Raw genomic sequence first — 17,429 nt, 5'->3', positions numbered from 1 at the left:
TGGCCAAGAGCTCGCTCCTCTTTCTAAATGTATCCCCTCTGTGATTTTCTCCCTATCTCTCTCTCTCTATCTCTTTCTCTCTTGCTATCCCTTTTCTGCAATTTGCAACTTTTCATTTTTTTTGCTGTTAAGATTGCGCTCGTAAATCGCTGAGTCCTCAAGGGACTGTCATTAAAGTTAGATGGTGGAAGATGGAAGCAGCTTTTGGGTTAAAACGGAAATAGGGAGAAAGAGACAGCCAGTGCAGCTGCAGAAAGAGACGACAAGATAACGGTAAGGCAAGTGAATTTATCTTGTCCTTTGGCGGGTTTTTTTTTTTTAAACGGGGAACACGACTCAAATGAAATGCCATCAAGTGAATGACGAAAGTCACGTGCCAGCGGCTGACGAAAAACAATTCCACCGAGTGCCAACATTTCAGCCGTGTGGCATGCCACAAACTCAGACTCAGTCCCAAGCTCTAGCTTCAGCCTCAGCTCCTAGTCAAAACCAGCGTAGAACTTGTAGGACACCACACAAAATTCCAGTGTAGAGCAATCAGTTTACACGCAGGATAATTATATAGATTTTAAAATTATTGAAGAAAAAGTTAACTAATTCTAAACCTGAAGTTTGCGCTCCAAAAGAAGTAGAAGAAGAAGTAGCTATAGGCTTAAAAAATATATATAAAAATATACCTTTTAGGTACTTGATTCGAGATTTCTTTTCTAAATTTAAAAATACAAAAATATAAGAAATCAAAAAAGTTTTGAAATATCTTCAAAAAGATTTCCAAACTATACTACAAATTATAAAAATTTAAAATACATATTCTAGTTTGTACAATTATTATTTCACTTTTTTTTTTTTAAAGGATTTTAAAGAGTTTTCCAAATCCACCAAATCCTTATTGTCCTTTTTGTAGAAGAGTAGACGCAAAATTTTATAAAATACATATTCATATTTCATTAAAAAGTGTATGCCATTTCTTAAAAATGTTTCAAAAAGTATGCTATAAAATTTGTACCCTGGTTTTGATAAAAGGGACATTTTTTATTGTATACTTTAAATACATTTTTAAGAGATTTTAAAATTAATTATTTTATAATCCTAGTTATATTTTTGTTTCACCAACCCTTGAGATAAATTTTTTCGGTGTACCTACAACACCTGCCTTCTGGGATGTGGACACATTGTGACATATGACGAGTGTCTCTCACTCTGTCTAACATCTCGTTGCTATCTCTCTCTCACGCGTATCCCACGCTGGGACATTCCATTGCGGAAATTATGTACCAACATTCCAATGCACAAAAACACATACGTTCAAGTACAGTGAGCACTCGGTTGTAGAGAAATAAGAAAATTAGATTTTGTGGATAAATATAGTTGAAATTATAATTGTTTTTATATTATTTGAACGTTTTTTCTTCAATTTTTAAGTATTTGGAGCTCTTAAAAATATATTTGGAGTTTTTTTTTATTTAACTAATTTTGTGATATTTTTTTATTTATTAATATACTTTTTTGTGTATTTAATCTATATATTTTCAAATTTTTCTTGGTTATATCTATTATTTCTGAATTTTTCTCTATTTATTAATTATAAATGAACCTGATTTATAGTAATAATTGCTTTTGTAACTGTAAGCTATAATTGTTAGCTGTTCATTATTGCTGAGGTCTCACTGTACCCGCACGGCGATGTCACACTCACGCACATCCATTTGAGGCTGACATTCCTGCGCCTGTGGCACGTTTTGTCCGACGTTTGCACATTGCCAGGATATAACTTGATCCTTAATGAAGACATCCAAACACACAAACAACAGGCTATATGTTTTGCTAAAATGGATGAGTGTGTGTGTGTGCGTGGGTGCCACAAGAATACGAAAATTATTCAATCAATCAGTCAAATCCATCAAGCAATTTCCGTAAATTAGTCGACTTGATGATTTCGAGATTCACAGTTTTTGCCTTAACTTAGCTAAGCTACCATTTATTTTTATAAACCTTTGGCTATATTTATTCCCTTCTTATAAATAAAGGAAATTATTCAACTTATTTTTACATATTTTACAACACAAATTTAAGCAAATCTTTAAGGCTTTATCATTGAGCAATAAGTATTTCCAGCTGATGCGTATAAAAGTCATTAATTTTATGGATTTTGGCTTCAAATATAATGGCAATAAACTTTAAAGTTCAGGGTCAAAATAGAAATTTAAGGTCAACAATTGCCAAAAGTCATAAATTTGACCAAAAGAATGATAGATGTGAAAATAGAAAATTGCGGCTAACAAGGATGAAAATATATAAAATTATATATATGTAACATTATAAATATGATATATATATTTAATACAAAAATATTATAATAATACAACTATTTCACCTTGTTTCCTTTTCTGTCTCCCCAAAAAATGTTATTTAATTCCGTTTATGCTCTCAGTTTCATTTCGCACTTGACATTCCTGCTTGTCATCCATCAATCTGTGCTGTGGCTCATTAAATCCCAGGAAAATCAAGAGTAGAAACAGTCCGGAAAAGTTGCCTCTGACTGACCTCTGTCCTTCTGGGATTACCCCCCGCCCCCGACCTTTTATCCTTGCCCTTTTCCTCGCACTTTCTGGCAGCTGTTGTAATCCGTTTAAAGTGTTTTTGCGGGTTGTAAACATTTCGACTTTTAATTCACTGACAGCGGTTCTTCATCTCTCTCTCTCTCTGTCTCTGTTATTTGTATATATCTGTCTCTGTTTTGGGGCTGACCACCGGCTTTGAGGTTTTCCCCGAGCTTGGAATAAAGGAGGCTTGGTGTTGTCGTCCAAATGAATGTTTTTCGGGGGTTTACCTTTGTCCGTTAAGAGTTTAATTTGCAAATAAAATGCCTGCCAATTAGTCGGGGAAAAATACGAATTCTATAAAGTAAACGAGAAATAAATTTAAATGTTATTCTTATAACCCACAAAAGAAAAGCAAGAAGAAAGGAATATTATTTAAAAATATATTTTCAATGGTTTCAATTTGATGCTTTCATTTATGCAAAACAAAGCAATTTGTCCAATTTTAATTAGCCAGAATTTACCCGGGGACTTATGCAATTAAATAGCGAAATTAATTGATTAAATTTGCATATACTTAACCCGTTCCTTAATCCCTTAACCTTTGCATGAAACCTAATGGGTTAAGTGGGGTTTTTGCTTTAGGGTTTGGCTGGTTCTTCAGGATTGTTACAGTAGCAGTAGGTTATGTCAACGCGTTGGACTTTAATTAATTACCGGGAAAATTGTTAATATTTGTTCAGTCCTCCCCCTCCCTTTTACTGGCTCCCTTTTGCCTTCGCCTTCGTTGAAACAAAAGCAAACATGACAAGGATGGAGGAGCCAGTTTTTGAGGGGAAGGAGGGGAAAAGGACCATGCTGAGTGCTTTGTCGTGTGGTCGTAATTTAATTTTTGCAGCAAAAACAGTAAAGAATAATGTGGTCGAAAGACGTCACGACCATGGAATATCCAACCTTTCTACATGTTATATACATATTATATTCATGTATATTTTGGTAGATTCTACATTAAATCTACATAGGTATGTTCAAAATTAACACTAATTTCATGAAATATAAAATCATAATCAAACAAAAATGTGTATTTTAAATTTGTAATTAATATTTACTTTACTTAATCAGTTCTTAATTGATATTTACTTCTGCCAATAATAAACAGACAAAATAAACCTCATTGTTGTAAGAAATTTTAATTAATCTCAAACTGCTCTCAAATTAAACAAAACATTATAATTTAAGTTTGAAATTAAAGTTTATTTTACTTAGTCATTAGTTATCATATTCTCTACCTTAATATAAAAGTTTTTCCTTTAAACTGAATTTATAAAAGATCTCAAATTAATTCTTGTGAATCGGATAATTATAGGTTATTAGGATTATAAATTCTAAAATAATATATGTTGCTTGTTACATTGCTTGCTTTTGTTATTTATTATTTTAATTTGTGCTATTTGGCATACCCTGTTCTCCCTTAGAAAAATACAGGGTATTAAAAAGAGGGGCAGGCAAATCACCCAAAAGTGAAACCCACACCAAAAAAGGGGGGAAACGGAGAGTTTAACAAGAGAGCCTCTCGAAAGTATGCAATGCCAAATTATGCTATGTGAGAGCGCGCGCCCGTGTGTGTGTGTGTGTGAGCGGATGTACATGGCAAAATGCAAAATAGTGCTGCAGAGGCCACACACACACACACACACACACACTCAGGTGCATAACCAAATACTTGCACTAAGCCAAATGGGAGCTACAAAAAAAAAAACAAATATACATATAGAAAGAGTAAAAAAGTTCATGTAGAAAATGAATATTCCCTTACAAAAAAAAAAAATAAAAATTAAACTATGAATTCAACTCTCTGTATATGTTTCATACGATATATTTTTTCTTTTATTTTTGAAACCTTTTGTTCATAAAAAAGAATGTTAAAAAAACCCCTATTAAAACCCCTCAAAAACTTCATATGGTTTTTAGAGAGGGTATTGCAAATGAAAAAGATTTTCCGCTGTCCATTTCATTAACATTTCTGCGGCTACCGTCAGGTACGTGACTTTTCAGGTGCGCGGATTGTGTATATGTATGTGTGTGTGTGCTTTGGGCGTGAGTGTGAGTGGGCGATATTCAATTGAAGCAGGACCAACAGAAAGAAAGAAAAAAAGAAAATGAAGGAAAAATCAACGCACACACACACACTGACACTCTGCAACGTATGCAAACATTTCCAAGCCGCACTGAAAGCGAGAAACTAAATATGAAACGAATTCCACCGAAGGCCAAACATTAAAACAGAGTGTAAATATAGAAATATAAGGTGAAATGTGCTGAAAATCTGCATATTGTATGCATGATCATGAAAAGGATTGGAAAACAAAATAATGCCAGTTTTTCCCATTTCTATTTAAAGGCAAAGACCAAGTAATTGAATAAAATTCAAGGGTTTTGGGAATATTTTCATAAAGAAACCTTTATGTATTATATATAAATACTAGAAATATTATAGCCTGAAGAGTTCTCAAATATTCATTTAGAAATAATATATTTATATTAAAAATTGAACATTTTATTAATTAGTCTATACTTTTCTCTTACTTTCAGATGATGGAACATGCCTGGCACAACTACAAACTGTATGCTTGGGGCAAGAACGAGCTGCGTCCTTTGTCGCAACGTCCACATTCGGGCAGCATTTTTGGCTCTTACGATTTGGGTGCCACAATTGTGGATGGTTTGGATACCCTGTATATTATGGGACTGGAGAAGGAGTATCGTGAGGGTCGTGACTGGATTGAACGAAAGTTCTCACTGGATAACATCAGTGCCGAATTGAGTGTCTTTGAGACAAATATTCGATTTGTTGGCGGCATGCTAACTCTGTACGCCTTCACCGGGGATCCCCTGTACAAGGAGCGGGCTCAACATATTGCAGACAAACTCCTGCCAGCCTTCCAAACGCCCACGGGTATTCCTTATGCCTTGGTTAATACAAAAACCGGTGTGGCCAAAAACTATGGCTGGGCATCGGGTGGAAGTTCAATCTTATCAGAATTTGGAACCCTGCATTTGGAATTTGCCTACTTGAGTGATATCACTGGAAATCCATTGTATCGAGAACGAGTTCAAACCATTCGTCAGGTGCTCAAGGAGATTGAGAAGCCAAAGGGCCTGTATCCCAACTTCCTTAATCCCAAGACGGGTAAATGGGGACAACGTGAGTATAGATTGTTTAAGGAATTGAAGAGTTGAACTAATTATGATAATTATTCTATGCAGTTCACATGTCCCTGGGTGCTCTGGGTGATAGCTACTACGAGTATTTGCTGAAAGCCTGGCTGCAGTCAGGACAAACGGACGAGGAGGCACGCGAGATGTTCGATGAGGCTATGCTGGCCATTCTGGACAAGATGGTGCGCACCAGTCCCGGTGGACTGACCTATGTCTCTGATCTTAAATTTGATAGGTTAGAGCATAAAATGGATCATTTGGCCTGCTTTTCGGGTGAGAAACCACTTCAATTTGAATTATTTTTAATATTTTTAATATTTACTTTAATATTTTCTAGGCGGCCTGTTTGCCTTGGGTGCTGCCACAAGGCAAAATGATTATACGGACAAGTACATGGAGGTGGGCAAGGGCATTACAAACACCTGCCATGAGAGTTATATAAGAGCGCCCACACAACTGGGACCCGAGGCCTTCCGGTATGTCCCTTCTACTCTCAAATAATTAAAGCAACAGATATAACTACCAATGTTTCAATTACAGATTCAGCGATGCTGTGGAGGCCCGAGCTTTGCGATCACAGGAGAAATACTATATCCTGCGACCAGAGACCTTTGAGAGCTACTTTGTCCTGTGGCGACTCACTCATGACCAGAAATATCGCGATTGGGGCTGGGAGGCGGTCCTGGCCCTGGAGAAGCACTGCCGCACGGCCCATGGTTATTGCGGTTTGCGAAATGTCTACCAGCAGGAGCCGCAAAAGGACGATGTCCAGCAAAGCTTCTTCCTGGCCGAAACACTAAAGGTAATAGTGCTTTTTCTTTAACTGGAAGAGTCCCTATTAATGTGATATGACTTGTTTTTTCGTTTGCAGTACCTGTACTTGCTGTTCTCGGACGATTCGGTGCTGCCGCTGGACGAATGGGTGTTCAATACGGAGGCACATCCTCTGCCCATTAAGGGAGCGAATGCGTATTACAGGCAGGCGCCCGTAACGCTCCCAGCATCCAATGCCTCGTAAACGGCATAGCTCTGCACTTTACTTAGCTCTCAATAATGGCATACTTAATGTGTGTGGGAGATAGCACTAACCACCTCTCTCCCTCTCTCTCTCTTTTTTTTTTTTTTTTGTTAGTTTTGTATAAGTTTTTAGGTAGCTTACACGTAATCTCAGCGGGGAATCTTTCAATTGTAACATATTTATAAAGCTTGCACATACATGAATATATATTAATATGTATATGTATATGTAGGAAGCCAAAAGAAAAAAACGGATATATCGTAGTTTAGTTTCTAACTGTTTGCACAAGATCCTCAAAACTCTCTCTCTATCTATCTTTGATTTCTTAAATAATAATAATAATAATCCAAATATTTGACAGAGGCGATGATATGAGGCGACCTCAATTTCCATTTAAAGGCGAATAATATTACTTACGATATTAATGATCATATATGATATATGATACATAATGATAATGATAAATGTGTAAAATGTAAAACTCAGGTGTTCTAATTATGATTTACCTTGCGTTGCACAAGGCACTTTCTGACTAACTAGCCACGTAGTTACGTAAGTAACACTACGTATCTCTGAAGCATTCAATGTCGCATATATGGCGATATATTGATGATGATCTGATGCTTTCCAATTCGAATCTTTTGATCACTTTCGTTGTGTAAATAACTTCTTAAACTTTCCTCGCAAAAATGAAGGGCAAACGACGAAAATCGAATTGATATTTATACAGATAAATAAATATATATACAGATATATATATATATTCTTACACAATATTGTTTACTTTGTAGCCTAAATGTTTAAGCATAAATCTAATCTAGGACCTAGCTCCAGAACATCAAGCGAAACGAAAGCGAAACTAAATTAAATATACTTATACGAGAATACAATTAAATAAATAAATAAAAAATCTATATATATTTGTATTTAACTAAATCAAATAAAACGTAGGCAATTGTTAAAAAAAGTAAACGTAATTATACAATGGCACGAGCTGAGCGAATGGTAATTTAATTTTTAACAAGTGTAAAGGTTTTTTATACACATAAACAATACCAATTACAATAATCATATTTTTAATTCTATTTATAAAATGTAATCCATAGCCATAAGCCACACGCAGCAGCAGCATGAATTGTAGAAATATTTAATTGTTTGTTTTTTTTATATATATATATATATATATATATATATATTATTGTAACATACACAGCCCGTGCTGTGTAAAGTGATCTAACAAGAGTAAACAAAGGAAATAATAATAATAATAATAATTTAGGCTAAGAAATCGAAGAATTTTAAATGAAACATTTTAACGCAACGATATAATATCAAATTAAATCAAACCATAAAAATGCAAATAATACAAGAGGAAAATCCACTAAAAACATAAATTAATTCAAAGTCTAAGGATAGTCTTTACACCACACACACACACACATTTTTTTTTTGTTAGATCAAATTAGAATTGCGGATAGATTTATCTGATGACGAAAATGAAGACGTCATTATTCAGATTCGAATGGAAATTTGTAAATGCAAAATCTTAATTGTAGTGCATGGACGGCAGTCCCTGAGCTGCTGGAAATGACAATTGTATTTTGCCTAAATCATAGGTTTAATAAAGATCTAATAATTAACTTATAACTTGTGACTTTTTACTCTTCTAAACTGTTTTGTAATTGCTTTGGTAGCTTGACTTGATAACAGGTTCGAGGGATCTTTCTACTTGGACCTAGAGCAGACTGCTATTAGATGTTATTAGATCCGAAACAAGATATAGATACATATATATGTAAATACGTGAAAGTAAATATGAAAAGTTAGTATTTTCGGAAAGCCGAAATAGCTTTACTATACAAAGATATATAGAATATTAGCTGATATATATAAATGTAAGACTTACCGGAGTAGAGCACAAATGAGAATAACCATCTTCTTCAAGACCAAAAGATTCAGAACAGCCTCTGGAAAAGCGAAAAGCAGAGAAAATGAGACAGCAATAGAGGATGACAGAGATAGAGATTAATGACCTTATAAGTAGATAAATAATAAGAGAGATAGAAAGATAAATAGGAAGAGATAGTTATGTAGATAGAAAGATAAATAAAACGAATGCTATAGAGCGAGACAAATAGAAAGAAAAATGAAAGGAGAAATAGAGAAATGGGAAGAGAGGGAGGAAAATAGTGATAGCAAGATAGAGACTTAGGGAAATAGATTTTGATGATGGGTAGGCAAAGATTCAAGAGATCGAAAGAGATACACAGACAGAGCAAGTTATATGGAGAATGAGATAGAGATAGAGACAGAGACAGATATGTATAGGCAGAGAGAAAAAGAAAAAGTAAGACAAAGGATAAATAAAAAATAAAGAGAGAGCGAGAGACAGTAAAAGAAAGAGAGAGTAAAAGAAAGAGATAGAGATACAGAGAGTAAAATAAAGAGAGAGAGAGAGAGAGAGAGAGTAAAAGAAAAAGAGAAAGATAGATATAAGTAATCTATACAGAGAGATAGAGTGAGAGAAGTAGATGTAGAGATATATCTATGGATAGTTCTAGAAACGAACAAATAGAAAGAGATATCGAGACAGACATACAAACAGTAAGTAAAAGAGCGAGAGTAAACCAGAATCTATAAATGAGCGAGAGAGAGATGGATATATAGATAGAAAGAAAGGAAAGGATGCTAAGTTAACAGATTTTATATCAGCTAAGGTATGTGAATAGATCTTAATAGCTCGATTTGTATACCATTGCAGGGTATATTAACTTTAGTCAGAGCTTGTAACGCCCCGAAGGAGTCATTTCCGACCCTATAAATTATATGTATTCCTGGTCAGCATCAACAGCAGAGTCGATTTAGCACACTATGGGAAATAAGTATTTTTTTTTTTAATTTTGTCAAAATTTAATAAAGGGTTACATCTTTAAAAAATTTAATACTTGATATAATTTTTACATTTTTGAATTAAATTGAATTAAACTAAATTTTTTCTTTGTTCTGATATTTGAAAAAATTTGGTTTTGCCCAAAAACACAAAAATATTGATCTAAACTCTCTATAATTGACATATTTTATGTCTTCTTGATGAAAGAGCCATTTCCGACCCTATAAATCATATATATTCTTGATCAGAATCAACAAGCGAGTCGATCTAGCTAAGTTTGAAAGAAAATTTATTTGTTTTCAAATTTTATAAGAGGTTACCTCGTTAAAATTTTCAAAAATTGGTAGAAAATGTAAATTTTTTTAATGTTAAATTTAGTATACAGATTGATTACCCAAAAAAACAAAAAACATAGGAAAGCTTTCCAAATTAAAATGAATGTCTAGTTGGCTTAGTTATCAGTTTTTAAACTTTGATTTTTCAAAAGAAATATGCTTATATAAAAATATTGATTTAAAATATGCGAATATTTGATACATTTTCAAAAAGATCCTATAATTAAATTGCAAACTGCAAGGGTATTTCAATTTCTGCTTCCCGAAGTTAGTTTCCCATCTTGTTTTTAATCTAATTTCATTATTAAACAAATAAAATAAAACATATTGATGAATAAAGAAGTTATTAAAATATGATATGATATGATATTATGATTATGAATACTCATCTGTTCCGATCCGTTTCGACTGGAATCAGACTACATACAAATATGCCACTTAAAATTCTCAAAAAATTACAACAAAAAAATGCACTTATATATGTAAATAAACTAATTACCTTTGTAATGAGCTTGCTTAATTTGGTCACGTTTTTGCGTTCCCTACATTAGTTGTATCTTTAAACAAGGCTCTTACGACAAATGTCATTAGAAGTTGCCATATTTGCTAAGCTTTTTCCTTTCATTTTGTGAATATTTTTTTAACACTCAATTCGCGGCTAATATTTACATAGTTGGTCTGACTAAAACAAGTATACCCCGACTGTGACCCCCATTGATTGCTCTAGATATATATATATATGTTTGTTCATATGTAGATATGTATATTTGCGTCACAATGGCACTGTAAGCAGTCGTCGGGGTTCAATTAATGAGCAGTCAATACAGATGCAAGATGCAGGCAGAGACGAATGCCAACGGTGCGTATACTTAATGAAGAAAGTTGCACAAAAGGCGAACACACAAAACACAAAGCGGTGAGGTTAACAACATTTGCCGGCGATTCGAGAACCCGGAAAGGGAATCCGTCGCGACAGTTCGCGAATCATCCCCCACCTCCTTTGATTAACCCCAATTAAACCACTAACTGCACTGGCTTTTATACTTTTAAAATTGTACCCTCTTTTCGATAGCTTTTCAATATTTTTTAAATAAAATGTAAGTTTAGTTTTAGTTAAAACTACATTTTATTCAATTAAATTCCATAAATTTTGTATTTATTAATATAAAAATATTCTATGTGACAGATCTATCCCCTGCGTCTTTAGAGGGTTAACAACGATTGAACGGGCAAAGTCCGAATTTTGCCTTCACAGCATAAGATCTCTTGGAATGGGAGAGTAACGGTTTGGATGTGAACTGGAAGTGGAACCATAAAATGGTGGAGTGCCAAAGCGACGGATTGCACTTACCACCCACTCACCGCCCAACGGAGAGAGAGAGTGAGAGTGAGAGAGAGCGAAAAAGTTGATACTCACTCAGACCGGTCTCTTCGTTTGCTCTCGTTCATTCTCCCTGTCTCTTTGTGTTCTCTGTTGTCATTATTCGCTGCTGTTGCTGTTGTTGTTGTTGTTGTTGTTGCTACTTCTTTGTTGACTAGACGAGCCCGCCGAACCAGCTAGGTGTGTGTGCGTGTGTGTGTGCGTGTGTGTGTGTGTGTGTGTGTGTGTGTGTGTGTATGTATGTGTGCTCCTTGTAGCATGGCAATGCCATTGGTTGCGAGGTAAATTTTTAATCAAGGAGTTTTTTAAATACTCTAAGATTATGGTTTTATAATATTTAAAATTGAAGTATTCGTTTTTTTATATTAAAAATTTATTTTTTAGTTTCTTTAATTTTTAAAATTTATATATCAGTTTTTTTTTATATTTAAAATTTAAATTTTTAGAAAAACTACGTAAATTATATGTTGAAACTCTTATCTAAATAGTTGAATTTAATTAATTAATCATAGATAATGTAAAAAAAATAAATGGAATTAAAAAAAAATATTAGTTAATTAATATTAGTTTCTTATATAATTCAAATTTAAATATAAGTTTCTTAAATATTTAACTATATATTGAAACTTTTATCGAAAAGGGTTATTTTAATTTAATTTCAAAATATTCAGAGGTATTTGTGTAAATATGAAATATAATTATGGGAAAAACTACGATAAAAATTATAGATAACATAAAAAAAAATTTTAAAGCGTTTGAATAAATGGAATTTTGAAATAATTATTAGTTGAATTGCAAATAATATTTGTATAATATAAATTAAAGGATTTATTTAATTTAATTTGAAAATATTCAGAGGTATTTGTCTAAAAAAATAATATAAATATTGAAAAAACTGCATTAAACATTATAGATAGTATTTATTTATTAAAAATAAATTCTTAAAAAAGTTTAAATAAATGGAATATTGAAATAATTATTAATTTATTTGCAAATAATATTTGTATAAAGTAAATTATGTGTAAGAAGTACTTGTTTTCATATTATTATTATTCATTATTATTTATTAAGTAATATTAATATTATTATTGCAGCCTGTAGGGTATTTGCCGGTCGACTCTGCTTGCGTGTGACTTGACGCCGCCTCTCTTTGTGCTTGGCTTGTTTTTGTTTTTTGTTTTGGTCGTTGACGTTGCGGCGTCGCTTCTAGCAATCCGCACAGTTCGCATCGAGACTTCAAGCAGAGCAGCAGCGACTCCAGATACAGATACAGCGCCAGCTAGAGATACAAAGATACTTTGGCGGATCGAGACCAGGAACAGATACACAGAGATCCAGTCGTTATTTCGTTTTATATTTTGTTACTGTTCAGTGCCAGATCCAGTCAGTGAAAATGCCGTTCCCGATTCATCCGCCCAAGCAGATGCCGTGTCCCCACTGGCAGCACTTTCCCATCAGTCCGGTGGACAGCAAACCGAATCCCTTCGATTCCATGGGCGGAGCAGCTTCAGCGGCCACGCATTCCGGTATGGGTGCCACCACCAAGCCACCGGAGCCGGTCTCCTATCGCTATTGCCTGCAGTGCAAGGCATCCGGGAAGGAGATGATGGGCGGCAGCTCCTCCGACCGGGAGTAGTGACCTCCGGGTTGCCAAAAAGGTGACTTTGCGGATATACATACATAGCTGGCGGAGCCAATAACCGTAATCAGCAGCCACTTCAATAGAGGACACTAGAAGCTTTCTTGCTTGGAAATCCAATTAAAAAGCAAGCACAACCCTTACACAGAGGAAATTATTGCAATTTTTAAGCATCGATAATAATACCCATATGAAGCCTTAATTAATTAATTTCTTTGAACCCAAGCAAAGCTCCCGCCATACATATTTTACGCATATATTCTAAGAGTGATCCCATTCCTATATTTTGTACATTTTTTCTATTCTTTAAAATGAAAAATTTCATTGAGAAAAAATGAGAAATGTTTATTCGAAGATCAAAGGTCCATGTGTTATACCGTATTTTTTTCTGTGTACCTTGTGATTATTTAACCCTAAGCACATGTTCCATTTATATTATATTATTTCTTATAAAATCTGTGTAAAATGTTTATGTTGCCAATCATTAAGTTAAGCATTTTGTACGTATTTAATTTGTATTTAGAGCTAAAGACTAAAGTTTTATACATTTCTTTTTGATACCAATATATTTGTATAAGAAGCGCTAATAAAAAACGCACGACGCATTTTAAAAAACGAGTTCAACACAAATACATGAGCATCGATAAACATATATACACACCATATGCTGCTGGTTTTTTTCAACTCAGACTTTGTTGTTTGTTTTCGTTTTCGGTTTCGTTTTCGTTCTGGGTTTTGAGTTTTTCTGCCTGCTCTCGGTTTTCTGTTTTTATCAAATTTCTCAAGGTCACCGATTGAGCGGCGACCGCGGGAAGGTGCGATAAGAACAAAGATTTGATTTTTTTATTTCGAAAAATCGGAAAAAGTGCCTTGGAGTGTCTTCTTTATTTCAGAGTTGTATTTATAACGAGACAAAGTTCAACAAACTGTTGTAATTAAGCGAAAAGCCAATGAAAATGGGGGCGTGGCAGAGTGGCGGAGAATCGACGAGAAGGGGAAGGGCAAAGTGGGCCCAAATAAAAACTGCATTCGCTCGCCGCATGCTAAATAATTGAGCACAGTTTTCGCCGAGTTCATTTATATGCATGCAAAGATTCGCATACAGTGAGAGAAATTGTTATTATAAAAAATAACATAAAAAATAATATATTATATATAATTATCAGATACTTATCTATGACCACTAAGTAACTATGATCAGAAAGTATCATTAACATTAAGTATCTATGAACCGTACGTATCTGTACTTAACCATGATCAGTAAGTATCTATAACTAATAATTATGTATGATCAGTTACTAACTTTAAACACTTGTAAACAATGACTTGCAAGTTTTGTAACACAACACATATCAGAGACTTGGCTGGTAGAAGTCACTTCGTTCCGGGGATGTTAGAACCAGTTGGAAATCATATGCACTGATGTGCGAGATTTGTTTTGGAACAAAGGACAAGCTTTTTGACTGAAACTGTAGAGTTATTTTTCTATATAATTTAACTGGTATATAAATCGGAGCATGGCGAATCGGTGGACTATATATATATATACATATATATAGCTTCTATAGGAACAATCAGAAAATTAAAAAAAAAAAAATAACTTTTCCAGTATTCAACAGATTTTGATCAAATTTGATATACAGGCATAATATAGTAATCTAGAATATTGTGTACAATTTTATAAAAATCGGACTGCTATATCATATAGCTGCCATACAAACGATCCTTAAAAATTGAGGAAAATGCAAAACGGTGATTGTAAAACTGCAAATATTAAATGTATAAGTGAGTGAAATAAAAGCAGGCATTACTTTATTGATTTTTCAACATGTTATATTATATTCTATTGATTAATAATGATCGAATTACAATTCGCAATAATGAACAAACTTTGGTGAGCGGAAGTTAGCTTCCGTTCATATAATATTATAATATTTTAATATCAGTTTCTTAGCTTGCCTCTATAGGCCTCTCTCGCTCTCTTTCCTACTCACTATAATGTTTGGTATGTCTGCCTCTTTCTGTTGCAGCTCTAGAGAAGGCGCTTACGCTCTATCTCTCTCTGTTGTAGCTCTAAAGCTAGCTCTTTCCCTCTCGCTCTTTTTCTCTGTTCTCTTCACTCGGGAAGTATAAATAGAGGCACTTCGATCGCCGCGACCTCAGTCAGTCCTAGGGGTACCTAGTGTTAACATCGTTAGTGAAAGTGATAGTGATTACAATTCGACCTCAAAAATATGACGTGGCCATTGGAGTCCAACTGGATAACCAGGAAGTGATCATTGATACCATGATTACCCTAATTAAAGCCACCAATATTATAAGTCTACACTGGAGGGAAGTAAACAATGACGTGTCCTCTACTGGGGTAAGTCTTAATCATGACAGTTATATGTTATACATATTGTATTATTATATCATATACATATATACATAGATGCTATAGGAGGTATTCAGGTTTTGATCTAGATTTAGTTCAGCTTGCTATGCATTTATTATACCCTTGCAGGGTATTATAATTTTAGTTAGACCATATAAAGTATATATGTTCTTGATCAGCATCAACAGCAGAGTCGATCTAGCCATGTCCGTCTGTCCGTTTCAGTTTTCATAAGATTTTCATCAAATTTAATATACAGCTGATATATATTAATCTAGAATTATGTGTAACATTTGATAAAAATTGAACTACTATATTATATAGCTGTCATACAAACAATAGTTAAAAATAGGAAAAAATGCAAAGGGATCGAATTTCCATCTGCAAGGGTATACAAACTTTGGCGTGCCGAAGTTAGCTTCCTTTCTTGTTTTTTTTTTTTTTTAACACTGATCTGTTAATATTGCTAAACAAGTTCTCAGCAATATTGGCTTAGCAACAAAGTTCTTGTGAATTCCGTTATGTTAGATTTTAGTTTTAATAAATGTATTCAATAAAATAATTTAAACATATTTAGATATGTATGTATATCCATCTATCTTATGGTTTGGACATTGAATTCCATTTAAAAAGGTATTCAATCCAAAAGGCACACCATCCTGGCTCAACTCATTTAACAATATTTTTTTTTAGCAATATTAAATATAAACAGGTCTTTATATGTTGAAAGAAATCTTGCATTATTCTTGTTCAGAAATTATATTTAAGGAAGGAAATTATGAATATATTTTATATAAATTTTTAAATTGTTCTTGAGTAGCATGGGTATACTTTTTCTTTCTGTGTAGCACTGTATCTATGTACACACGTTTGTATGCTTTGCACACATGTCTGTACTATATTTAACCTTATCGCGTGAGTCCGCGAATGCGTGTGCGAAAAAAAAAAATAGTAAGCAAATAATACTGACAATCAAATAGTTTACGCTACCCTCTGCCAATATGTCCGATATTCCCCGATAGGTTGAATTAGCGGATCGAAATGACATATTTCAACATTCAATTTTCGGGCTACACATTTCGGCAATTCGTTCTAATTAATAAGTTTATGGGCCAACATTTTCAATGCTTATCTCCGCTGATACGGTCGTTATCAGACTTTTGGGTCTGGCTAACGTGCCCCCAAAAATCACACAAACACACATATATATATTTCGAGATAAAGCGAAAGTAAATATTAATAACTTGTTCATAAATGAGACATATAAAATATTATACTTAAATTAGAATGAAAAAGTTGTCAATATTATTATAAATACTTATTAATGGCAAGAACATAATAATATTTGAATGTGATTAAACATAATATGTTCATAATGGCTATAATATCTTTTATTTAATGTATTTTATTATTTTTGTATACCCATGTACGTTATAATAATTTAGTCAAAAATTTGAAACGTAATGAAGGAGTCGTTTCCGATCCTAAAAAGTATTGGAAATATATACTGTATATATCATTTTTTACCCTTGCAGGTTATTATAATTTTAGTCAGAATTTTGCAACGCAGTGAAGGAGTCATCTCCGTCCATGTAAAGTTTATTTATTCTTGATTATTTATCTAATTTGATTCAAAGCTATTTTTTATTATTACAGAATTTCGTTGTAAGTTTTATAAAAATCGGAATACTATATAATATAACCGCCAGAGAAACGGTCAAATGTTGAGAATCAGTAAGTATCTTTAACCAGTAAGTATCTATGATCTATGATTAACTTTGATCAGTAAGTATCTATAAATAATAAGTATGTATGATCAGTTACTAGCTGTGAGCACTAATAAACAATGACTTGCAAGTTTTGTAACAACAAATTTCTGAGACTTGGCTGGCAGAAGTCACTTCGCTCCGGGGATGTTAGAACCATTTGGGAATCACATGCACACATGTGCGAGATTTGTTTTGGAACAACAGACAAGCTTTTTGACTAAAACTGTAGAGTTATTCTTCTATATAAGTCGGAGCATTGCG

The 17,429-nt window shown here is 33.6% G+C and overlaps 2 protein-coding genes across 11 annotated transcripts in view; both read left to right on the top strand.

Annotated features, from left to right (window-relative positions):
- Positions 1–8,421, top strand: part of alpha-Man-Ia (alpha-Mannosidase class I a) — an 81,186-nt gene extending 72,765 nt beyond the window's left edge. For all 10 annotated transcript variants that reach the window (XM_020942181.2, XM_086841175.1, XM_086841180.1 and 7 more), the window contains 5 exons: positions 5,133–5,745; positions 5,808–6,032; positions 6,097–6,235; positions 6,300–6,561; positions 6,631–8,421. In XM_020942181.2, coding sequence (XP_020797840.2) covers positions 5,133–5,745; positions 5,808–6,032; positions 6,097–6,235; positions 6,300–6,561; positions 6,631–6,777 — 1,386 coding nt within the window. In that variant the 3' untranslated portion in view covers positions 6,778–8,421. The remainder of the gene's footprint in view (positions 1–5,132; positions 5,746–5,807; positions 6,033–6,096; positions 6,236–6,299; positions 6,562–6,630) is intronic.
- Positions 8,422–12,549: 4,128 nt separating this feature from the next.
- LOC110175985 (uncharacterized) lies at positions 12,550–13,685 on the top strand. The gene has a single exon (XM_020942184.2). It carries the CDS (start codon positions 12,777–12,779, stop codon positions 13,017–13,019), a length of 243 nt encoding a protein of 80 aa, XP_020797843.1. The 5' UTR covers positions 12,550–12,776; the 3' UTR covers positions 13,020–13,685.
- Positions 13,686–17,429: the final 3,744 nt, after the last annotated feature.

The sequence above is a fragment of the Drosophila serrata genome, unplaced genomic scaffold (genome assembly GCF_035046125.1).
Source record: "Drosophila serrata isolate PLE 108 unplaced genomic scaffold, ASM3504612v1 contig_6, whole genome shotgun sequence".
In the NCBI taxonomy this organism is placed as follows: Eukaryota; Metazoa; Arthropoda; class Insecta; order Diptera; family Drosophilidae; genus Drosophila; species Drosophila serrata.
The sequence above is the reverse complement of the archived record's forward strand: the minus strand, read 5'-3'. Positions and strand labels throughout refer to the sequence as shown.

What these genes read in the sequence shown, in the direction of transcription:
- LOC110175985 (XM_020942184.2), top strand. Translation starts at nt 12,777, where the DNA reads ATGCCGTTCCCGATTCATCCGCCCAAGCAGATGCCGTGTCCCCACTGG.